The sequence below is a fragment of the Poecilia latipinna genome, unplaced genomic scaffold, assembly GCF_001443285.1.
Source record: "Poecilia latipinna isolate Pla-1442-1.1 unplaced genomic scaffold, P_latipinna-1.0 Scaffold814, whole genome shotgun sequence".
NCBI classification, from domain to species: domain Eukaryota; kingdom Metazoa; phylum Chordata; class Actinopteri; order Cyprinodontiformes; family Poeciliidae; genus Poecilia; species Poecilia latipinna.
The window spans coordinates 351,991-378,280 of NW_015113430.1; the positions used below are offsets into that span (position 1 = coordinate 351,991).

At 40.4% G+C, this 26,290-nt stretch overlaps 1 protein-coding gene across 7 annotated transcripts in view; it reads right to left on the reverse strand.

Annotated features, from left to right (window-relative positions):
• LOC106956403 (CUGBP Elav-like family member 5) overlaps positions 1–26,290 on the reverse strand; it is a 132,381-nt gene that overhangs the window by 36,904 nt on the left and 69,187 nt on the right. For all 7 annotated transcript variants that reach the window (XM_015047214.1, XM_015047217.1, XM_015047220.1 and 4 more), the window contains exons 2-4: positions 15,533–15,661; positions 11,977–12,056; positions 2,297–2,443 (exon numbers count right to left, since the gene is read on the reverse strand). In XM_015047214.1, coding sequence (XP_014902700.1) covers positions 2,297–2,443; positions 11,977–12,056; positions 15,533–15,661 — 356 coding nt within the window. The remainder of the gene's footprint in view (positions 1–2,296; positions 2,444–11,976; positions 12,057–15,532; positions 15,662–26,290) is intronic.

A 26,290-nucleotide genomic window follows, 5' to 3' on the forward strand; every position in this document is an offset into this window, starting at 1 on the left:
TATATATATATATTCTGAAAGATGATGAGACATTAATTCATACAACTACATTCCAGAAAGTGTATTCTGTGCAATGTATGTATTATTTTCTGCATTTATGCAGTGTCTCCTCACAGATGCCATGCTTTTTTATCTCAGTGCAGGATGGGAAGCTTTTCTTAAATTCATTTCACTGTCCTTCAAGCAGGCAGTCTGCAGGTGTATGCGTGTAAGCTGCGAGAGCGGGGGGTCTCTCCACATGCGCTTCTCTTCAGCAGGAAAGAAGAAAGTTTGTGTACAGATAAGTTGCCTGTGGAATATTCAGGGCGAGCCCACAGCACATTGTGGACCTGGAAAGAGGGACGGCGGGAGGGGGAGGAGGGAAAGGCAACGTATGGGTGGAGGGGCATGGAGAGAGGGGTTCATAGGCTGTCTGAACTCAACAAAGTGCGGCGGTCTGCTGTGTGTGTATAATGTCACGCATTGAGGGGTGGGGGTGATGTGGCAGGAGGGCAGGGGAGAGCTGATGAAGAGGTTGGAGGGCACGGCTAACTAAAGGTGCACATGCCGACATGCTGAGCCTATTGGAGGTCCGGGCGTAATGGCACTGCCGCAAAGAGAGGGAAATCTGTTAGAGAATTTCTGTAACAAAATTTGATGAAAGTGGATTGCTGCTAGAATCACAAAGATAGAAATCACTGGTGTAAAGTGAAATTTTACAGAGACGGAACTAGTTAGTAGTATTGGGTAGTTTACCATGTCACATTTATAGGTTATTCCGATTCTAATGTAATGCTAGTGCAACTATTTCAGTTAGTTTGTCAAATTAACAATAATTGCATTAAAGAGTTATTCTAAAATTTAAAACAATCTTTGCTTTCCCTACTGCGTGTGTTTGTAATTGTAAATATTTAAATGTAGCAACGATAATCAAACCATTTCAACTCATTAAATAACATCAATGTACCCATCACCTATTTAATGATGACTAGACAATGAGCACCCCTTCACATGTTCACATTCAAATCAAAACTTTGCAAATTGTCATCCCACAGTGCTATAAGCGTTAAATAAAAACTACAGAGTGTGTCTTGGTTTCAAAAGAAAGAAAGGGACTGGAACATGTTTGGATCTCGGCAGCTCTAGATGTAATAATGCCAGGTAGAAATTGAGGCAGCAGACAGATGGTGACGCTATAAATGCTGGATGTTCAAACCTTCAGAGCTGTGCAGGTTTAATACGTGCTGTATGTGCATACGTATGTTTTCATGTGAATCAGTTTAAACAAAAAGCTTTTGTGTTTCAGCAGGGAACAGAGCTTGTAATATTTGCCAAAGATAACCAGATATACCATCGTGAGGCACAACTTCCATTCAAAGTGTTTATGAGCATACAGCTTTGCTTTTTCCACAGAAAATAATGTATATTTGATACATTTTAATCATGAATATTTCCATAAAAATAATCAGTGTTATTAATTTACTCAACTGTGCCATGGTCTAATTTATGAAGAACAACATCAACTGGCCTTACTTTTGGCATGTCTAAAAACAATAGTCACTGCATAATAATGCTCCTACATAGTAGGAGTCTTGCTGCTGGCAATCTGGTAAACTTCAAAAAGTTAAGTAAAAATTGAAACAACTCTCCTGTTACATTTATTTTAAAAGAAACTTAGTATGGCACTGTTTTTTATCCATCAACAACGATGAGGCTGGTTAACGGCGCAAACTCTGCTTTTGTCTATAAAATCATAATTCATAGCTGGGAATTGCATCACACCAACGTGGAGCGTTTTCCAATTGAAGGTTACATTTTCCTCATTTCTTTTGATGCCAACTAACACCAGCAATGCAAGCCAATAATATGTTTTGTATCCTTCAGACACTATAGGAACATGTTGATAACCAGATGTAAATTAACAAAGTGACAGCACTAAAGATTAAATGAGTGTTAAACAGAGTGGTCTTATTTCTGTCTCGTCTCCTGTTGGACCCATGAAAATGAAACGAAAGGAGAAAGTGCAGCAACAATTAAATCAACACATCATCTCACAGCTCATGTTTAGTCCTTCTTAAATAACAGTCAACAGTGTCACAATAGAAGCTGTTTGTTTCACATGCCCAGTACTATCTTCTGTAAATGATCACGTTTAACAGTGAAATAAAAACAGTTTTCTGCTGTTACAAAGCAAATATCGCAAGACTCTGAGAACACTGTCAGATGTTAAACTTTACCTGCTATTACAATAGATTAAGACAATTTGCTCTCTGGTTTTCTCTAAATTTCTGTGTAACATGTGCTTTTTCCAACTCACCGCATGTGCGTAAGAGCTGTAGGTGCTAAAGGGAAGGGCGATGGCTGGATTAAAGATGCCAAACTGCCCTACCATCTGCTGCATACGTCTGATGGTGCGCTCCTTGTCTGTGTCGGCAAACTTGACCACCAAGCTGGAAGAAGCGCCCTGAAGGAGAGAAAAACGCAAAGAGGGGAAAAAGAATGAGGGGCTTTTCTGAAAATACTTCTCACAATACTTGACACAGCCAAAAAAAAAAAAGAAAAAAAAAAAAAAAAAAACACAGTCTGCATTACACTGTATTCCCAACCAGGGTCTGGTAATTGTAGGAACAGCTTCAAAGTGCCCAAACAAAAAGCAACTGTAATGTCATCCGTTATTATTTGAAATGTTTTAAGCTTGCATGTTTATTAGCAGCAACAACCAATATTAACATCAATTTGCTTTTCTTCTTCTTCTCCTCTGTTGTTAGTGAAGGAAGTCTTAGTTGCGACATCATTGCTCATTTTTATTACCACAGAGGTTTCTTTTGGGTTTTATCCGACATACAAGAGCATGGAGCTATGAAATATGAGTAGAAATACTGTGTGCTTATTGAATGAACAGCTCTGTAAGCAGATGAGAAGATGGGAAGCCTCATTTCATTCCATCATAAAATCACTTGAAGCAAAGCAGCTGCAGTCTGGTTAACACAAAATTTCAATTTGACTCAACTTTCTATTCGTCTTACACAAAACGCTGCAACTTCTGATCTACAGGAATCAGTGGATAATTTTGTGCCGTTAATGATGCAACTGAACAGGTTTTTTTTTCATGCAACAATCATACAATTTACAACTCTGAGATAATAAACTTTTAATTGACTATTTAATTAAATACAGTTTTTCATGAGCCACATTCAGACTTGACATTTGTCAGGCCCATAGAGTCTTTGTTAATCAAAAAGAATGTGATTATCTGTGGTAACTTTCAAAAATTGATGGAGAAGAAAGAAAATCCCAAAGGAGATTGCCAAGCCATAACTTCCTGGGTTAAAGGAGAAGTGTTTTTATGGTTATGTAGAAGGACAGGACTCCAAAGCACTCCACCAAGTCAATCTTTGAATGCTTAACACAAATAAAAACACAACCGTAGTCATAAGGTCATTTGACATACTGTAGATTTTGGTGGAGCTGAGAGTTGGAACACTTTTGAAGTGTAATATTCACTCTCATTTCATTCCAAAACCAATTTTGATGTTTGTTTGGAATCGTTGTGCTGCTGGAGCACCAAGCAGTGTTCAAGTTTGGACTTTCTGACTCAAACCTAAAAAGAAAAGCAATCAGTCTAAGTGTTTCCGGCACGACCAGGTTTCAAACCTGGCATAGAACGGAAAATGCTTTTTGAACAAATCTACCCTAAAAGGCTCAAAATAATACAATATTTAAGCCAATGGTAACTCTGTGCAAACACCTGATTGGCACTGCACCCTAAAAACTGAAGTGCAATTATCACTAAAAGCACCAGGATCTGGAATGTCTACTATAGCGGTCAATTGTTCCTACACAGCTGGATCCAATTTCCAAATGCAATCTTTTGTTTTAAGTGAACTCTTTTCCATCCTGTGATGTTTCTATTCCTTCCTCCCTTCCTGTCAGTGGCTCCTTCTATGCATTCATTAGCAAACTTCATCCTTCATTAATAATCTTCAAATGATTGAGAGCCACGGTTGACCTTTTGTGTACTCCGCCTTCTTCCTGCCCTCTACGCACCAAACTGGCCAATTGATCCACATAAAAGGCCATAATATTACTCTGTTCTGACAGTTTAGAAAGGTTGTGTGTCAAGCATGATAAGAAGCCCCATGAAATTGATGCAAGACTGTCAATAACAGCGGTTGGGCGGCTGATATGCCGGAACCAAACTGTGGGTATTTGGGAATGGATGGGGTACAGCAAAGATGGAGTGCAAACATGCCGTTCCAAATGGTAGCCATAATGTCAGGTGTTATTAACACCGCATTCATTATGTTTTTAATTTTCCCCGTCTGTGCTTTTGCTATCACACTAAGGTCTCCAGCTAATAAAGACATCCAGAGAGAGCAAAAGATACCCAAAGACAGGCACTGGACCTTTCGACTGTAGCGTATAGATTTTATGCTCTTCTTCTCCCTTTTCTCCCCACTTTGCTCAATATTTCCTCCCTCCCATCGCCCTCCTCCAGGCTTGCTCTGCTGAATCACAGGCTTGAAAGACTGCAGGTGTATGGCCAGTTGATTAGTTGGCTCTCTGACTAAATGACTGATTGTCTATTTAGCTGAATGACTTACTGAATGGAAAGGTATCTCACATATATATATATCTTACAAAGTGACATTTAAAACAAAATGATTTAGCTCAGAAGACTTTTTTTTTTAAATAAGCAGGTGTTATATTACCAGCACGATGTGCTATGACAAGTTTGTGCAGATTTAAGTTATACCTTTATTGATCCAGCGTCCACAGCGTTTGGAAAAGTACAGAACGGAGCTGAGCATGACTGGAGTAATAATGAGATATACTATAACATATTAAATATTTTAACGCTGTCTCACAGTTAAAAATATTATTACCCTGCTGGTAATGTGAACTGTATGTTAATCGTATCCTTCTCAAACTTTAAAAGGATAGTTCAGGATTTCTCAAGTGAGATTCTGGTAAAGGTTATTATTACCAGTTAGCATATTACCTCTCATCACTCTCTTTGCATCTTCATTAAAGATGCATCCAGATTAGGTGGACTTTGAGGATGAATGTAATGGCTGGTCTAAGAAGGGGCCACGACCAAAGCAGATTTCTAGCATGATAAAATAACTCCAATATGGAAAAAAAAAAAAAAAAGTAAAAAATGTCATAGTGGTTAATGTGGATCTTATTTCATGAATTTTTAAAACCCAGGCTGGTTATTTATAATGAAACTGCTGATTATTTACCATGAAAAATCAGGCAAGAGTTCATGCCTCCCTTTTGATCTTCCTTAGTGAAACAGAGATCAAGAAAAGAAAATGTAAAGAGTTTATGACGTAAGTATGTAATAGAAAAAGAACACATTGTTAAAAATTTATCAAATTGGTTTTAGAAACCTATATAATACTCCTTACTAGCTTCTTGCACCATTTCACAGAATGTGTTTCACACTGGCTGTGCTCTGCCTCCAACCTTCACTTCCCATATAAACAATCACTAGCTTTGGAGTTAGCCCTGGAAAAACCTGACCCTCCTTCTGCGCTTTGCTTTGTCCAGAGGGTCTGGACCGTTGGCTATTGAGAAACAAGTTGTTTGCTGGAGGCATGGATTCTGTTCAGGTTTTAGATTTTATCCAATTGTGTCCACAGCGGTAATGCACCACGTTGATGCTAGTTTACCAGAAAATGCTCAGGATTAGGACATTTCCTGAAATTCATTCACTTGAATGGTTTTGTTCACTTCCTACTCTGCCATTGGCAAATTACAGGTGGACTGTTTTGAACTTGGTGTTTTAACACGGTAGATGTCTGCTTTGGTGTAATCTGTACTAGATTAATGCACCCGGAGATTTATCCATTGCAGATGATCTATAACCTGCCGAAAGCTATTTTGAAGAATCAAACATCAAAAATCCAAAACTATCACTTTAAATTACACGTGGATCATTACCCTAATTATCAGCTTTAACTAATACAGCATGTGATCGGTGTATGGCCTGAATGCACTACCACAGGTTGAATATTAGAAAGCTCTCTTACAGTTAAAAAAAATACTATCACTCTTTTGGTAATGTGAACTGCATGTTGATGATATACTTTTCCAAGAGAAAAGTGAGAAGCATAATCTTAACAGATTAAGTTGGACTCTGTGCAGTCAAGTCTATTCTGTAAACACAAGACAAGGATGTTCCTCCCTGAATAATAATAATAATAATAATAATAATAATAATAATAATAATAAAAAACAAGGTTTCTTGTCAACTGACATATCTGGTTATATATTAGCATGGTGTGACATTCTCTCGTAGCATTTTTTATTTTTTTGCACATTTTTTCCATTAGGAGCCCAGGACACTGAAGCTGTGCCTCCCACCAGCTCTCCTCGGGACACCTGCATCTCGGAGCTTGTTGGCCAAGCATCCATTGCCACATTTGTTTATCTCCGAGGTTTTCCCATTTAAGCCTGTCAGGGTATCAGCGTGCAGAATCTCCATCGCTATAAAGAGAAGAGGATGGAGTGTGAAGTGAAAGTCTCATTAAATTTTTAAGCTTCCAAGTGTGAGCAGAATCCCCCTGCCGGGCGGCTCCCAGCTGCCTTGAGAGCCACTGAAGGAAGGGGAGTTAAACAGGGGGAATAAAAAGGCACTACAGAGACTTTTTTTCTGAACCAAAAGGAAAGACGGGCTCTTCAGCAATCATCTAATTGCCAACAACTAATTTTTGGTGCCTTTCCAAGCTTCACAATTTCATGAGAGTGAGGAAGATTAAGTTTCATTTCTTTTTTTTTTTTGGTATGAATCTCATTACTTTTAAACACATGCATGCAAGCATTTGTGCTAAGAAAAAAAAAAAAAAAACAGAGCTGGGTTAGTACCATGTCGTCTGTTGGCTCTTTCTTCTTGTTTTTTTTTGTTTCTGTAGAAAGTACTTCTAGCCGAGTGCTTCAGTGTTTAACTGGGTCTCTTTCCTGGACAAAGGAACTGATGGAACCATCTCCGTCTCTGATTACATAAAACTGTTTTAGTTGTTCTTCCTCATAAAAAGCACATTTTTACATTTTTCTAAATTTTTTTTTAGTGTGAAAGCATGTTAGGATATAATTTCCACTCCCATCTGCACTAGAGGTGAAAACAAATGCTGAGGACACAAACAGTCTTTGCAATTTGGGACTCAGTTACCACGTAACGCACCTCACATGGAAAAAGGTAGAAATACTACTGACAGACTTTTTCAAGCTTAGCTTTAAAATACAGATGGAAAATATCAACAACTGGCAAAAAAAAAAAAAAAAAAAATTCAATTATTTGTTGGAATTGTAGATGTTTGATGTTGGTTTTGTACTTCTGCTATATTATCATTAAAAGCAATTAAATACTGAGCTTGATGAATATTAAATGTGTTTTCTCCATAATGAATCCCATCAGATGTTTTTTTTTTTTACTTGTTTTCTCTTCATTCACAATCACTCAGCTTCTCGCTGCTAAACTAGTCTCACCTTATTTGCTTTCTTTTGTTGTGAGATCACCCTTTTATCACACTACAAGCATTTCTATTTCACTTTGCCTGTGTCAGCTATAAAAGCCTGGAATTCATACGACATGGATACGGAGTTAAAAAAATAAAAATAAATAAAAAATGAACATGGCTCGGTGGGCTTGACCCATACCATCACCCCCCTTCCTGTCTCTGTGTAAGTCTATCCTGAGACCTACTTTTTACATAGTCTAGCTGAATCTCAGCAAATTACTCAACAGCTACGGACGTAAATGTTTAATTGAGCTGCTCATACGCGGGAATGAAGATTTGTAAGCATGTGCACGCAGTAGCTAATGGTGGCCAAGGGATGGTTTGGAAATTGAAGAAATTTCCATTTGTAGCGTGGAGTACTCGGGTGGGATGGAGATTCAGTGAAACAGATTACACTGACCCTGCTGATGAGATTTGATTCCTAAATTTCAAGTAAGATTTTATTGCTTTTACAACTCAATTTTTTATTATTATTTTTGCTGGGTATCAGACTAAGCCTCCATCCATGGGAGCACTTTGGAAAAGCACTCTAGGAAAGTATTTATAACCCTTGAAATTTTTCACCTGTTGCCAAGTTAAACCACAACCTAGAAATTACTTTACTGGGATTGCATGTGACAGACCAACACAGAGCTGTGTATAATCGTAAAGTGGTGAGTACAAAAGTGAAATTCTAAAATGATGCTGCTGTCTGGAAGCCGATGGTACTTTGGGATGCTGATTGGGGAAAAGTTAGACGCCACTGCGTTACTGTTCAGAGTAACGCCTTGAATCTGCTGTAGTGATCATCCCAGGGCATGTTGTGGAGACACACATGCACTTTGACCTTGTGTACTCTACACATGTGCACTTTCACACCTGTGCAGTACTTCACATCTCTGCGGAGGTATTCCCAAAAAGTTTTACTCTGTGATCTGATTTCAGAAATCCCCAATGTCAGAGGCTCCAGTCAAAGATGGATGTTGCTTCTCTGTTTTTAGTGGCTGTGCAACAACTGTACAGTGAGACTGAAGTTCAGTGCACTCTACACCCTTATTTCATAAATAAATGTATGCTAATGTATGGTAATTTATAGCACAAATCCCAATATATATATATATATATATATGTATATAAATAAAGTTCAAAGGGTATAAAAGCGAGACACTGTATGGACACAGACCAGAAGCAGTTTTCCTCCAACAAACACAGAGGACGCACATTACTCCCACGTCCTTCTAAATGAAAAGCACAATGTATTCTGTTCAAATCCTTAGAGCCGGGAAATAAGATCAGTCAGGGAATGTTTGACCCTGGTGAGGAGGTGGCAGCACTTCTGTTTGCGCACATTTATGTATGCAAAGATCCACATACACACTTGTGTGAATTTATGCACACTCATAAACTCTAAGGAGCCTATGCTCAGGCTTTCCGGGACTGGCAGCTGATCTATAAACTTGCCATGTCTGGTTGCGGCGTTAGCATGCAATGCACTTTTACACCTTGGCCACAGCTGCTATTGGCCAGACATTATTTATTCTAATCTGTTTGACTCTGGCTATCAGCCATAGCCTTGAAGTGGCAGCAAGTGCAGAGTGCACACACATACGCATCCAGCCGATTTAGTTTGGTGGAACCGTTTTATTGGTCTTTTGTATGTAAGATTGAGAAAACTGCTTTGTAATAAAGGCCAGACAACCTGTAGTTTTATTTTTACTTCTTTATGCTGTTTTTATCTAAGTTGCTTCTAGACCTACCTAAAGTTGAGATCAATGCAAACTTTAATATTGTGCTTGTGGATAAATACTTTGTGTGTGACTCAGCAGTCCCAGGCGCATAGGATGTGTGCTCCCTGAATTTTCACAGGGTCTTTGCTACAATGATGGACGTTTTGCTGTGAATAGCGCCGTCCTGCTGAGGCGTAATAGTCCACCGTTGGTCTGCTAATCTCAGAGAGGCAGGCAACTGTGCCCTCTGCTCCCCCATCCACAGGATATGAGATGCTGATCAGATTTCTATAATCAATTTACCAGGAGCAGGAGGTATAAATCCTGTCCATTCACTCATTCTCCCTCTGCCTCCATTTCTCTCGCCCTCCTGATTTTCCCTCCCCTCCCTTCCCTTCAGCACCCTGCTTATAGTTAGATGAATAATTCAGAAGCCAATGTGGTGAAAGGTGGAGTAAACAAGTCTATTCCTTAATATCCCAAGAGGCTGCCAAAGAGAGACGAGCGAGGGCAGAGCGCTAGCACAGATAGGCTGAAAGCACAACACAGAAGGAGGGTATCTATGGAAAATGGACATTCAGAGGCATTCTTTATGACTAGCAGTCATTTGCACTTAGATTGACTCAAAAGTTGCGCCAAGATGGCACAGCTGGCTTCTAGGTAGCCCCCGCCCCACCCCCACTGCACTCTCTCTGTTCCCTACACGCAGCAACCATTAATAATGAAATCACACAGTGAAACACAACACCTGTGACACAGGGTCGAAAGAGTTCAGGATCTCTGAGAAGCTAAGGAAAGTAAGACCAGCACACAAACAAGAGCCTACTGTACTTCAGCCTACTGTATAATACAAGACGTGACTCCCCCGTCCTCCTCCTAAATGTCACGGGGAGTAACTCCTTTCATGTTCTGGTTGCAGTGCCGGTAGCTTTTATTTTGACACCATCAGGTATATAGGGACCATGACTAAACACGAGCCACATGAAAATGAGAGCTAGAGTGTTTTTTTTTTTGTTGTTTTTTTTTTTTTTCGTTTGTGCGCTCACAGTAAATCAAATGCAGAGAGAATTTAGAGGACATAGTGTGCTTACACAACGAGCAAATGTAATCTCACACTGGATTTCTATTCACAGATTATGCAAGCAGAACTGCTGATTGATGACTCACCCAAAATTCAATTATGACTCTTAACAGTTTTATCTGGATATAGGTTGAGGGGTTTTTTTTCTTGTTTTTTTTTTAAGTACCTTGGTAATTAAAGAGACAGAGCAAAGGACTTTTGCATGCATCGGTGTTCACAGATGGTATGCGTATAACTTTATGTGTTCAAATTGCATGGCTTGAGATGAATCAGGAAGTTTACATACAATCTTAGTGGCCATGAATGTCACAGAAATATTAAACTTTGAGACTAGTGGAAGGAGGGATACTAGCTGGAATAAAAATGTGACTAACAGCTGAAATTAATTTAAAATAACCAAGAATTGAGTGAGCAGGTTGAAATTTATTGTGGATTTTCTCTCATCTTCAATTTGTACAATTAGGCTCAAATATATTCATACATCAGCACTAATAGGGTGGAACCTCTGAATGCTGATTTGTTCCAACAGGCATCTTTTAAGATGCAAACACTTTTTAAAGATTGCACCGTTTGAAAACAGGAGAGGCCTAATGATGTGTCTTCAATCCCAGTGTGTTCAACACAATGACGAGAAACTTCAGTGTGACTGACATTCTGCACCGGAAGCGCTGGCAGAAACAATGTCACTATCTTGAGGTTTGCAATTAAAACAATGTAGGTTCACTGACACTTGCTCCTCCCAGCACTTCAAAATGTTAGCAAAATCCTGTAACATTGTTTATTGTGGAGATTGGTTGCTCAGAGTATGAGCACCTGTGCCATTGGATGATTCATGTGGCAGATACGAGAAAGGCAAGACAACAACACTGGAGAAAATGTAATCTCACACTGGTTTTCTATTCAGCAGCAGCAGCAGCAGCACACAGCATTCATGCACAACAAAGCTACAGACGCGAGAGCACAGAGGAAAGGCTACCTTTCCGGGTCGGACACTCACTAAGTACATCATATAAAGTCATTTTTGGAGGAAAATGTGTGACTGGGATATCCATTTATTATTTATATTTGGAAAAATGTTTCTGATTACAAGGAAGGGAATAATGCCCCCCTCAGACAAGACAAAAAGGATTATAGAGATAAGTTTGATTGTCAAACAAAACTAAGATTAACATATTTGCCCACTATGGCAATATGTAGTTTTGGATCAGTCAAAATTAGATTTTCATACAAAGAATTAGTAGCACAATGTTTTGTTGTGTTTTGCACATTAAAGGACAGAAAAGTTAAAATAGAGAAAACCCTCCAATATTCCTCAACTTCACTTTAAGTCAACAAATAGATGGTTGAAACTCAAAATTTCCAGTGATACCAAACATGCACATGGTGCGAGTTTCAAACCAAAGAACACTGTAGCTCTCAAGCATGGTGGAGGCAGCAACACCACCATGCTTTAACATTGGTGGCGAGTTTAACTTTGTGCATCAGATTATTGTTTTAAAGTATCTTGAAGGTTGGATCAACAGTCTAGAGTGGTTAAAATAAATAACCACAAACTAAAATTAAAATATTCTTGTCAAGTCTGAGCGTACGTAAACTTCTGAGACGCACTGTAGCCGTTATAAGTAACTTTGTGTTTTGTGTGTGTCTGAAAAGAAGCGTGCGTCTCTGATCGAGCTGTACTCACTGGCATGGTCTGGCTGCCGTGCAGGGCGCCGATTGCAGACTGAGCCTCGGTGTGCGTAGAAAACTTGACGAAGGCGCAACCTGGAAGAAAGAGCAGATGCATATCAAACGCATGCACACATACATACCCATATGTACGCATGTGGATATTTAGGGTAACATTAATAAAAGCTGTAGAATTAAATCTGACTCTGAAGAAATCACTGAGCATTAAGAGGCTCTCATTGCACAGCAAGCTTCCCCCCCATTCTGGGCATTAGGCAGGCAGACGAGCAGAAGCTGCAGGCCAAAGATACCACTGATGAAGCAGAAAAGCTCGCTATTTAGCACCACATTCCTCTTTGTTCATATTAAATCACAGTTAAAGAGAATGAAATCAAATAGAAAAAACCATTGCAGAACACGTTTTGATCAATATTCGAAGATGTGAAAAAGACTTGGAAGCTCAGAAATCACAGAAACAATGCTCTTTGTATAATGTCTTTAAAAACGTATGATAGTCTTTGTGAGGAAAAAAGAAATAAAAAGACGACTCCACAGCTGGACTTTGCTGATGAGCATTAGTAATCCTTCACTGCTTTTGAACTGAAAATAAAAAGCATTAAAAAAGTAAAATCACCAAACAGAAACATGAAAACATGAAAAGTGATTCTGTTTGTTCCAGTGAAGCAGAGTCAGTCACTGATCCACCGCACTCTCACCCAATATCACGTCATGTGAATTGTCTATTTCTTAGTATTTCATCTTTTGTGCCTTATTCTTCTTATCGTCTGTCCTGCTTGACCCAGTCACCTTGCCATTCTTCTCCTGTTAATAGGCACACCACTGTGGACACCAGCCGATCAAGATGTCCATTCAGCTGCCAAACTGCTGCCCGCCTCCCTCCTACTGAGATGTGGATAGGAAAAAGCTTTGAGTTCCTGATGACCTGTACAAGGTCTTTGCTACAATGGGGTCATGTACTGCTATAATTAGCCTTTTACCCCTCCATATATGGATTGCCCATGCCTAGCTGGTGTAGCCGTATTTAAAGAGGGATGGGTGGTCTTTCTTCAAAACCCGAGTTCCCTACGTTACATGCTAATGCGTCTCTTAAAATCAAATCCTAGATGCTACCACTTGTTACTATGAACGTTCATCAGAGATGGGGACTACTAAATATGATGAAAGAGGCATCACAGATGAGTAGCTGTTAATAAACATATTTCCTTAAGAGTATGTTTTTGTGCCCAACCATAAACCAAAATATTTCAATTGAAGAAACTGGAATTTTGCGATTGAATTAATCATAAAATGTCCACTCTTAAAGGTGTACAACTTAAAACAACAACAACTGACTTTAGTATTTATTGTAATTCTTATAATAAAACAATTATAAAAATAATATTTGACATAAAAAAATAACATTACTGATCAACTTCCCTGGGATATTTGTTTTAATGGTTTAATGCTAAACCTTGACAGAGCCTAACCAGTTTGACTTCAAACCATTATATATATATATATATATATATATGATGGTTTATATCATTAACTTAATAAATCTCTCTAAATCAACCTTAGAAGTGAGTGTGAATGACAGGATGTATGTTTGTTCTGTGTGTCTTTGCCTCCTGCCCAGTTACTGGCACGCACCAGCCCCTACGGTCTTGCGTAGGGGCTGGTGCCCATCCGTTGTCCAAGCTTGTCCGTTGCAAGCTTGGACAACAGATGAATGGATGGAAGTTCAGAAGTTCTGCTGTTGGTAAACGGTTCATCAAACTACATCCTGCAAACCAAAATTATGTTAATTAATCAAATTTCAAATGGATTGAAATAAGATAATAGATTTTGCATCCTGGGGCAAACTTGTAGAAGCACCATGCTGGCTGTCATCAGTGGATGGTTCAAGCCTCTGCGAGACTGCTGCGTTGTGTTAAGATACAATGCCTGTGCAACTCTCACTTTTTCGAATTTAATGTCACATTCTCTTTTCTTCTTTTTTTTTTTCTGAGAATCTGGATTAATTCAGATGATCAATAGGAAGCCACATTCTATGTGTGCTTGATATCGTTTATATCTATTTTTGTGGGATCAGAACAGATTTGAGGAGTTATTTGAAAGTAAATGAATCCAGATTTTATTTTTTGTGGGAAATCCAAAAACTTTTCTGAAACGTGTAGTTGACATCATATTCAATAAACACGACCCCGCAAAGACATTAATCCTCTCGAACCTTTTTCGTTTTGTCACTATAAACCAGAAAGTTCAACACGTTTATGTGACAGACTAATACAAAATAAGATATTATTGTAAAGTGAAACAGAAAACTGAAAGGCTGAGCAATGAGAGAAATAATCAGAGAAGCAGCTCAGAGATTGGTGGTGGTAATTCCGGAGTGAAGAGACAAAAGTGGGACAATCTGTTGACAGATTACTTGTGCGCTCTACAAATCCGTCCCTTTATGGATGAAAGGCAAGAAGAAATAAATGCTGTTTTTGAAAGCAGTTTGCCACAAACATTAAACAATACAAAAACAGTGGAGTGAAAAGGCGTTTATCCTATTATTTTGCATGTTTGTTACACTTACATATTTCAGAACATAAGACCAATTCAAATATTAGTGAAAAAAACAACAAGTAAACACAAAATGCAGTTTTTAAATGAAGATGTTTATTTATAAGGGAGAAAAAAACAGTCTGGCCTGTTCTGAAAAAGTGATTTATCACCTGATAAATTACAGTGGTTTCTGCCACACCTGTTCTAAATCAAGACTTCACTTAAGTAGGACCTTAACAAAAGAAGGGCACGGTATTATTTGTATAGATATTATAATCATAATCCACACTCCTTACCATTTGGTTGTGGTAATGCATGAAGTTGTTTGCCAATTGTCAATAAATACCACAAGAAGAAGAATGGAACATCATACCATTTAGTAAAATGTGGTAATAGATGTGATGGTTTGAGGATAACTTGCTGTGGTAAACCATAAATTCTGTAGTCTACCCAAAAATCCTAAAGGAAAATGTCTGTCCACCTGCAAGGGTATGCAGATGGAGCTCAAGGTGAACTTGGGTTATGCAGCAGGACTTTTAAATTTGTTTGATGTTCTGAAACACTTCAAGTGTTCAAATACACAAAAAACAGGAAATTAGGACCTTTGCACAATGATGTGCAAACACTTCCCCACATCACCGTGAGTGAAAGAAGATTATCTGACAAAATGTAACTTTTTGTCCCAAACTCAAACTATTGTGTTTGAACACACCATTCCCACAGTGAAACTTGCTGGTGGACTCACTGTCCAGGCTTTTCGTGGATTTATTTTAACTAAGTGCCTGGCAATGCTTCTAAGAGTTAAAGTCAAGTATTTTCTTTCCCCACAGCTGATCAATTTCTCACACATCAAACAGATCAAGTCAAGCACGCAGGCTGCTTGACCTATATCTGATCCATATGCCATCTGTAATTTACATGATGTCCACCCCCCCCTCCCCCCTTCCACACACACACACACACATTTGACTGTCAGTCATTGACCTAAATAAATCTGACAGCCGAATCCCGTCTCCTACCTTTGCTGTTTCCGTCAGGACCTCTTAGGACCGTGCACTCCTCGATGACTCCATAGGGCTCAAAGAGACGATAAACATCCTCCTCAGTCTGCTGTTTATTCAGCATCCCGACAAACAACTTCCTGTCTTCTGAAACAAAGAAAGGGACAAAAGGTTACATTATACCTGACCTCAATTATGAAACCAATTAGAGAGCAGGCCGATAACGGGAAACGCTGTCATTACAGTGAAAACAATTTTACCACAGGGACAAACAAATATATTACATACATTCAAAGGTTCTGCAGAGTAGCCATTTTATTTATTTACTGAAGCCTGGGCTCAAGTGACACAGTTTATTTCTTTCCCAGGACTGATCCAGATCCAATAAAACGGGGTCCGATTCCACGTGGAGACACGTGCGGGCAAGTGTGTGGTCATAGTGTAAGAAAGAAATAACGGGAAACAATGAAATAATGAAGACGTTACTCACACACACACATGTACGAGACTCAGACCAAAGACAATGAGGGAGTCTTTGGTCATGTAAAAAGCAAGAGGGGCTCCAGGCAGCTTCATCCTCCTACACACCAAACTGCACTGGCTGGAACCTACAACTTCTCTCTCCTTCTTCAACTCGTCACCTCTCCTCCCCGCTCCACCCCACTTATTCATCCATCTCTTCCCTCTCTCTTTCAAGCCTTTCCCTTTTTCCTCTCGCTGATTCCACATTTTTTCCCCTCGTTCCTTTTTCAACTGCTGCCCTCCCTCTCTTCCTCTCTTTATCTCTTTCTTACCCTACTAATTGCTGCTGATCCAGAGTTTTTTTGTGAAGCCAGAGAAATATTTCAGCGCACTCTTCAGTGAACAATGGTGTGTCTCTTCAGCGAGCGCCGAGGCCTGGGAGACACGCCATGAATAATGCTGACTTTTCAATAGATTGCCTTTATGCTATTGAGTCCTGTTAAATGCTGTGGGATCTGATCTTTACCTTGACCTGACACCCCGTGTTTACTGATGTGGTCTGGCACTGTATGATTAATGCTACGCCGTTGTGTGTTTCTGCCGGCAGCAAGAAGCACTAAAATATTTTTTCTTTATACAGATTGTTTCTCCAACTCTGACCCATAAAGCCACAGCGGAGAAAGCGACGGACTGAACCAACAGCTACTGCTGTGAAGAGGAGGAGAGCCGCATAAACTGCAACCAGTCGTATTGACCGGGTTCGCTAGTAATTTCTACACACCATCCTGTGCCGTTGTCATTCCTTGACTCAACCCACAAGGCGGTACGTAAAATCTCACAGCAGGCATGCGCGCTCCAGCAAGGCTTTTGCGACTCGGCACCATCAGTGATGCACCTTTAAAATAATCGCCCGTGTCAGAGGATTGTCTAGGGAGGGGCGTCCCTGGTGCTGGCTCCTTATTGAAAGTGGCAGGATCAGAGGCTACATATAAAAAATGGAAGTGATGCAATGTGACATCTGTCAGGGTGGATTGGAGAGCATTTATCTGCAAAAAAAGAAACGCCTGAACTGGAAAATGAAAGGCCAAGATGGTCCATCCTTTTGCTGGAGGGAGAATATAAATTCCGAGGTTGAATCAGAAAGATGAGTCAAGGATGTTTGTGTGTGTGTGCGCGTGTGTTCAAGCGCGAGAGAGAGAGAGTCTGTGTGTACAAGTAGATGGGTGGGTCAAAACTGTAAAGATTTTTCCTGAAATAAAACCAGACTACATCTCAGACACAGTTCTAGTTCAAATCAGACGGAGAGCAATCTATGTAAACACTGTCATAGCGACTTTCAGAATTATTTTTTTTGATCACCATTGAACTTTAACATCAGCATCACTTTGAAGTACCACAAACATCTCTGTATTTTGTTGACCTTATGTTGCTAGACCAACACAAACAGGGGAATGATTGTGAAGTAAAAGGAAAATTATATTTATCTTTTTTTTAACTAATAAAAGTCTGCAATCTGATGCCCCTAAGCAAAAATCTAGTAAAAAAAACTTGCTCAAGATGTCCGTCTATGTGTAATTTAATCTCTCCATGAAGCCAGCTGTTTTGCGAAGGCGTCAGAGGTTTGCTAGAGAACATTAGTAATCAAACAGCGAGATGAAGACCAAAGAACAAAGCAAGTGAGTCAGGGAAAAAGCTACAGAGAAGTTTATAGCAGGATTAGGTCAAAAGCTTTCAACCCATCATCTGAAAATAAAGTAAATGTGGCTCAACTGCACACATTTACTTTACCTGTGAGGACATTGCAGTCCACCTAAACTGACTGGCCGGGTAAGAAGAGCATTAGTAAAGAAAACTGCTTAGAGGCTCATTGTAGCTCTTGAGGAGCGTCTGAGATCCACAGCACAGGTCGGAGAATATGTGGACAGGAAAACTACTAGACATGAACTCCACATACATGGTGATCATGGCAGAATGAAAGTTATTGTTGAACGAAAGTCACAAGAAGTCATGTTTGTGCAGAGTAAATATGAGGGTGAAAATCTTGGTCAAGCAAACAGAATCCCAATAATATTAAATCTTTTGAATGTAGGTCAAAAATGTTCAATTAATGATCTACCGTAATTTAAATCAAAACCGTTGTGAAAACAACACAGAAAAAGTTGAAGGGAGTATAATAGTTCTGTGAGGCGCAGGAGTTTATCGGCTCTCACTTTGGTTGCCACATTCCTTTTTCAAGTGGGTGTGAGAAGTTATGAGTTAATGCATGACCTTTACTGGTTTTATAGGAGGTTCTCTCTGAGAATCACAGTGTTAACAGCTTCCATGTGGCATGGCTTAAAATACGATGCTGCATCCATCCTGCAGCTTAAGGATGGCTAACTGGAACGTCACCTCCAGCTAAATGAAATAATATTTATAGGACTCGTAGTATAAAATGACCAGTGGCCACTATATATCACCTACCTGTGTAATATAGCTTCACGAAAAGCCCGAGACACTAAAATCTTGATCAGCCCACCGTCCTTCTGTATCATGTCTGAGAAAGACAAGAATCTGAAACATATTCAAGAGGCCGCTGCGGTGTGGGAAACCGGTAACGTTATACAGATATTGTTTTAACATTATTTAGCAAAAAAAAAAAAAAAAAAAATCTGCGATTGAGGAAATTGTGGCGAGCATGTTCTGGCACGTGTCTTGACTCAGGATTTAAAAACGGCTGAGCAACTCGTGACAACAGATAATGTTGGAGATCTGCTCCAGTCTAGGACTCTGCTCTGGCTGCTCTCAGCTAAACGGCTTGATTGGGAATTTATGTCCCCCTTTTTTTTTTGTTACATCGGCAATAGAAAAACATTAACTCATTTATCAACAACGCCGCAGAACAAATAGTGTGCAAACAAACACGAGCAGAGGGTAAAATGCCTACAGTAAAGTCCACATGACTTATGACAAGAAAGGGAGTGAAAGGGCAAAAGGATGTTGAAGAAAAAAGTTATAACAAAGACTTTGAAGGCTTAAAAGAAAGGGTTAGAGATAACAGCTCTTTCATCGTCACCCAACACGAGTTCATGCCCGTCTGTTAACTATCTTGTGACTCACACTATTGACATTTTCTTAGAGCATCTTCAAAATCCACAAGAGCAATGCTGATGAGTACCGGTACTACGTTCAGTTTTATAACTTGTTCTTCGTGAACTCGCACAACACTCTTCTGGGTAAGGCGTTTTCTAAACTGTACAAAATTGAAGGTAAACTGCGGCAAATTCACTCTTTGCGCGTTATCGAAACGTGTTTTTGTTACCTTTCACTGCTCACGCAAGTCAACGTGATTTTTTATTCTAAATTACCATCAGATAGCTTTGAAATATTTAAGATAAATTATGATCACTTAAGCAATTCAGGGGTCCAATAAGCAGCTGAATGTTCACTGAGAAAACTGTGTAACATGCTGGCATTAAGATGCCTTTACGGCTCACCGTGGCAGAGTGTATTCTCACATCAACAGAGACACTCTACCGCATCCCCACTGACACGCTCATGCTGCCATTATTTTTAATTTACCCCACAGGTGCTTGTTGGGGGAAAAATACATTTCAAAATATAGAGAAACATAGCCGTGCTGCTTATATGTTAAGAATTGTACAAATTGAATTGTACAAAACACAACCCCATGACTAACTGAGATTCACTTAAAAATAAAGTAAATGCTTAATATCTTTCAAACCAAAAGAAGAGCCATCGTGTTAATTAAGGTGCTGAAGCTAATTTAATTTAAAATATTGGAAACCAAACTGCATCACAACAACATATTACTTATGGCAGGATTGTTATACAGTGTTGTTACATTATGTTATTATGTGTTGGTATCACTAAGCCAAAGCTTTAAAAAAATATTGATCCTGCCTCAAATTTGTGACTGGTGAGCGTCCCGGACGCAAAGGCTACTCAAGTTTGAGTCTCGGTCCTGCCTTCAGCCCCCTTCCTGTCAGATTACTGTTAAAAAAAAAGGCCACTAGTGCCAAAAAACTTCTAAAAAAAAATAGAAAATGTAACCGGTACATGTGTAGCAACAGCACATCCATGACGAGTCCATTACCTTTGCACAACAGCGGATACAACCTGAAATCTTGAAGGATTTCCTCCTCACTTGAGTGTCTGTACAACATCTGCACCACACGTATTACCCTGGGTTCCCTGATTGTGCCAGAGACCATTAAGGATTTTGGACAGTCAGCTGGGACTTACTGAGTAACAATGAGGCCGAGTGGCAGTTTTTGGAACCAGGGGAACAAAGAGAGAAAAGAAGAGACTGAGGAAGAGAGGGGAGGAGAGACGGAGCAGAATGAATGGAAGGGAGAGTCAGAGCAATGAGCCCAAACTCTAAGTTGCCGGGCATACAGTCCTGCAGTCCTTGATAAGCCAGGATGTATGAAAGAGCTGTGCCACCAGAGCTGGTGAATCACTGCCAGTGGTGGGGAGGATGAGGAAAGGGCAGAGCAGTGAGACTGAGAAGGAGAGGCAATGGAGGGGGGAGAGGCCCGGTGGAGGGGATGAAGGAGAGCATATCAACTACTTTCGGCGCTCACTGGTTTTCAAATTTCTCTGCTCTGTCTGTCTTTTTCACAAATGTTGCAACAGTAAGACAGCGAGGATGGAGCGGGAGAGAGAGAGAGAGAGAGGGAGAGAGAGAGAGAGAGAAATTGTGACAGAACAGGGAAAGCGTGTGCTATGGAGAAAACGTACTTGTCAGAAGGATGGGGAGGTTGCTATGACAACTACTTATACAGCGTGCCGTCAGTCATGTTTCATTGGAGTTAGGAGAAGAGCAGATGAATGAAGGGAGGAGAGGAGCAGGGGAAGGGGTCATTTATCCGTCTGTCTGGCGAGGTGGAGTGCAAATTTGACTGTCATCCTCGCAGATAAGGACAAATTACGAACAATATTAGCTGGCTAATAAAAGGGAACAATAATGAATAGATAAATATATTAAAACCAAATGAGATAGCATCCAGGCAGAAACAAGGGGGCCCTGAGAAACCATCCGAGTTTTTGTCATTTCAGGGGAGAAAAGATAAGAGCCAGAAAGAGGTGGCGGGAAGGGGGGGGGAGGTTTGGGGGGGCGTCCGTATTAAACCTGACTAGTGTAGCGTACTTCCTTGAATCAAGACAGAAAGAATCCAAATCAGCTCATAGTGGGAAATGTTGCAGCTTCCTCTCCCTCCATCGTAAGCCTATTATACTTCTTCAATGAGCAGGACGCCGCACAATAACAGTGTCAGCATGTGTTCAAGCAGAAAAAAACATGGACAGAATAGACTGAAATTAATTAACCCTACGAGATCACAGTGCTTAGCCAGTGGAATTTAATCCAATTTATTGCATATAGTGATCTAACTAGGGTTGTGTTTGCATTAATGAGACAGTGCGTTTAATGTGTGTGTCCGCGAACGACTCGGAGGAGCATGTGGACGCGCTCGGACCGCTCTCTCCTTCAGTGACGGGAGTTTCAGGGACCAACAATGGAGGGACTCTGAGGTTTGGCACAGCCGTAGGGTGAAGAAAAACAAAACAAAAAAAACAAAAAAAAAACAACCCCAGCCAAATTATCTCTTAAATGATGAGGCCCTTTCCATGAGCCACATTAGCCCCAGAGAGAAGACGGCCACGTTTTTGTTGTCATCACGCTGTCCAATATTACCCGGATTTAAGGTTCCACTGGCGTACAGCTGAGTAAGAAAAGTGGGTAAATAGTTTGTTTACCAATTTCTAAACCAAATTAGCACTCCTGTGTGGGTGCATTGTACACTCAGCTGTCTTTTGAAGTTTGCATCCTAACCCACTGAGTTGACAGCACAAACCATGAGGCCTACCATGCGCCCGCTTTAATGAGGTAGCTTATTAGTGCTGTTTTCTTCGCAGCCTCAGAGATGTTGCTTAGATACAGCCATGCAGAAGGAGGAAAAGACGAAGAAGAAGAAGAAGAAGAAGAAAAAGAAAAAAAACAATACTGAAGTTCTGAACAAAATTCCAACAGACATAATACTCCGCGATGCGCAAATTCGCCCGACTTCTGTAAAAACCTGCGTGTAAACATACATGAATGTTAAACACATGTCTCTGAAGGTTAAACCACAACGTCAAGAACCTTGATTTCTATCTACGTCCTCGGTCTATATTTCAACTTTGACAGATGCTCTTGAACAGCGGACCTGCTCCTCTAACTCACGCAGCACCTACATTGACGCTGGCTTGATTTCATGTCATGGTTTCATCATTTCAGTGTCAAGGCTGCCGCTTGCTAGCTCAGCTGTAACCCTTCACAAGTCTCCGGCAAAAATGCCACGCGGCAGCAGATGCGCAGTCTTGAGAGTAATGCGGCAGAAGTTACAGTGCTTTGCAAAAGGATCTATATCACTTCGGGGTTTTTTTTTGTTTGTTTGTCACCACAAACTTTTATGAGAATTTTAAGTGACAGACACAAACACAAAGTGCGGCAACATTTTGAAGTGGAATGAAAATGGATTCTTTGCAAATTAAAATCTAATAAAATAAAATAAATCTGCCACAGTCTCAAGTCTCACAGGTTTCCTTCCACGACTGCCCCACATTTATCTTCATCGTCCAATCAACTCTAACTAGTCTTCCTATTTCAGCTGCAGAAAAGCAAATCCTCACAATATGATGTTGCCTCGTGGTGAGCTCAGATTGACATAAAGTGTTTTCTGCAAGACATGTTTGTTTTGCAAGTACCCAGAAATTTGAAAAAGGTCTCCTCTGACCAGCTCACCTCATACTAGACGTCCGCCGAGTCCTCTGCATGCCTTCGGCAAACTTTAAACATGATTTCTTATGGCTTTCTTTGAATAAAACCTTTTCTTGCCAGGCTCCCAAAAATATCAGATTTGTGGAGTGCACAACTAAAACTTGTTTTGTTAACAAATCCTCTGACCTGAGCTGTGAATCTCTGCTGCAGCACCAGTATTACCATGGGCCGCTAGGCTGTTTCCTTTATTAATGCTCTCTTGTACTGACTGTCAGTTATGTGGACAGCCTCGTCTTGGTGGTTTCCAGGTGTACCGTATACCTTTCATTTTTGGATGATGTTCTCTGAAATGTTTTAAGCTCGGCATATTGTTTTAGAACCTGCTTTGTACCTCTTTTCCACGTCTTTGTTTCTGTCCTGTCTGCTGTATTTCTTTGTTCTTGGTGAAGCTGTTTGTTCACTAATGTTTTCTGACGGACCCTCCGAAGCTTTTAAAGAACATCTGTATTTATACTGGGATTGAAATACACACAGATGAACTCTTTAGATTAACTATGTGATTTCTGAAGAGAATTGGTGACACTGGACTTTATTTAAGGGTGATAGAGTCAAAGGGGATAAATGTAAAGGCATGCATAAAAAACTGATTTTTTTTATGTAGCATTTTAAAAATCATGCATCCTTTTTCTTCAACTTCATAATTAAGTGGTACTATATCACTTAACGATCACTTTAATGCCAATTAAATGTATACAAGTTAATGGCTGTAGCACGACAAAACTCAAGTCTCTTCCCACTCTGCAATCCCGAGTCTGTCTTGTTGCGTTAGCAAGCAAAAACAGGCACTTTGTGATCCTATATTTATGCATCGTGCAAACACGTTGCATAAAATCTAACACATTCAGAGCATTAAATAACACATGATCATATACTTACGGTTGCAGATATAAGAAAAAAAAGGGGGCACATATAGAAGCACATAGCTGTTGGCGTACAAGAAAAGAGAGAGAAAAAAAATCCTCAAGACAAACAACGCTGGAAAGAGTAGGAGGTTCTGGTTGGTTCTGGTTGCATCACGAGCCCTATGGCATGTCAACTGGGCCAAAGAGCTTAGGATCAAACTGCAATGTTTTAATGAACAGCTGCCTCAAAGGAGAAGCAAGCTTCTGCATTCCAACCATACATATGTCCTTGATGCACACCAACTAAGTTGATTCCGTCTCAGAGAGTCCAGTGATCATGAATTCCCTCTGTGCCTCCTTCAGACACAATGACGGATATTACAAACGACACCTAAAAGACTTACCCGTGAGTCCCCGTGCACTCGCACATATTTGTACACGCGTATAAAACAAACAAACAAACAAACAAACAAACAAAAAGACGCACTTGAGGCACAAGGACGACCTCCTGTCGGTGTCGCGCAGCCCGTCTCCCGAAAAGGCCAGGGATTTTATGCATCGGTGCGATCTAATGGCCCTCCCGTTCTCCGCTGTTGGCCCGGGGGGCGGAGGAGTGGGGAGTTTCAGCGCCACGTTGGCCCCCGCTGGAAGCCTTGAACATACAATTGCAGCCCTGTGACGTGGCTCTGCCTTCTATTAGCTGTAAAACCTCTGGAGTGTGTAAAAGTGTAGGTGTTGCTGTGCAACCCTCTTGGCTTCTCCTGAAGTCGTCGCGCCGTCCACGCTGGCATTCTCACACACCCCTCCTCGGAGCGGTGCAGCCGAAAGGAGGAAAGCCACAGGAAAAATTACCTAAAATGTATTATGCGCACCATGTACGGCTCAGCAAATTCACCCTCAATATGATAACAAATGTGAAATATGACTCAGAGCTTTGTGTTGACTTCAGTGCATTACGGCCGCGCTCATAAATCCCGAAGCTGCTGCGCAACATGCACACGTAGCTACTGTACATAAACATTTACAGTATGACAGTGCTATTTTTATTGCCTCCCTTCATAATATCACGTGAAGGGCAGTTTGGCATCCATTATGTGATGGATTTTTCCTCCCCATGCATTTCCCTCTTTCCCGTTTTTTCCCCCCATTCTTGCTTCCCTTCCAGTCTCTTTGCGTACAGTAGAACGAGCTTTTTACCTTTGGCAGTATTTAACAAAGCACTAGCCTGTTTCTTAATTATTTTCTTCGCACTCCATTGACACTGATTCATGAGAGTAACGTTGGACACACCCCCTCGGCCAGCCCCTCCAACCAACCTCAACCTCCCATCTTCTCCACAGTTTTTTTTTCCCTCTCATATTTCCTTGCTTTCCGTCGCCTTGCTTGTAGCTTTCTGCATCTTTCTCGGTTACTCTACATTTTTCACTTACTCCGTATCAGCATCTCCATCTATCTTTCTTTGCGAGAATGCGCTCATGGCTAATAGCTTGCCTTCATGGTAATTCATTAGTCTTTTGATTGTTCTCAGGTAATTACCGTCTTTTCATAGAGTGCCTTGCAAAAATGTTAATAGCGCTTGAACTTTTTCAGGTTTTGTCATGTTACAAGAACAAACTCCCATCTACACTACTGGGATTTTATGTGACGGTCATAGATCTGTTGACAGCACAGCTATTAGCGGCACACTCCATGTCTAGCTTTTATAGAGGGGTGAAACCAAAACCTTTAGAGGTCCTGTTTGTCAGCAAATGTGAAAGAAGATGCACATTTCTCCCCTTGATTTTCATCGTCTTCGGTGGATTTTTTGACCAGGCCAATCAGCGAGCAGAAGGAGAAGCTGTGAATGACGATTTTTCTTAAAATTGTAGTCTGCCTGGAGTTTTAACAATAGTAGTGGAGGAAGTGAACAAAGCCATTCGGTCCATGTTGGCCACGCTTCTAAATATTGAATTAACATCAACAGCCGCCCTGTTCGGTCCTGCACTTCTCTCTACACAGTGGAGGATGGTTCTTTACAGCGCAGGGACTTTCCAGTAAGCTTCTTAGTGCGGAAGAGGCGCATTGCATACATCACAGGCAAACATTAGCGATTGGGTAAAATTTAAAACCTCAACAGAGTCCACGCCTACAGGAAGCAATCGTTTCTCAACAGCCGAGAGCCCAGACCCTTTGTACGAAGCAAAGTGTCATACAAGGCTCTGCTTTTTACCAGGACAGTAGAGACTTATTCCAAAAGGTTTCCTTCTGCAGACTTTGTACAGACAGTCGAGCTGAATACAAAAGCAGGGCACACTTTTTGAAATTTTATTTGTAAAAGAGAAAAACCAGGTTTGGTCTCTTTCAACTTCTTCACTATTGTGCAAATTCAAGTAAAACATATTGATGTTTTTGGGCTATAACTGTGAGTAAAAATAAAAAGTTCAAAGAGTGAGACTATTTTGCCATAAATATCGCCATAAACATCATTATTATCATGCTTATGTTCCAAAGTCGCAGTCAATCTTAACAAAATTGCAAAAATATCACAACACACATATATAACAAAAAGCTAAAAATATATAAGAAAATCTGAGTCTGAGCATGATGGGGGGGGGGGGGGGGGGGACAAGGGGGGGGGTGGCGCGCATAGAAAAAGGGGGGGGGGGCCAC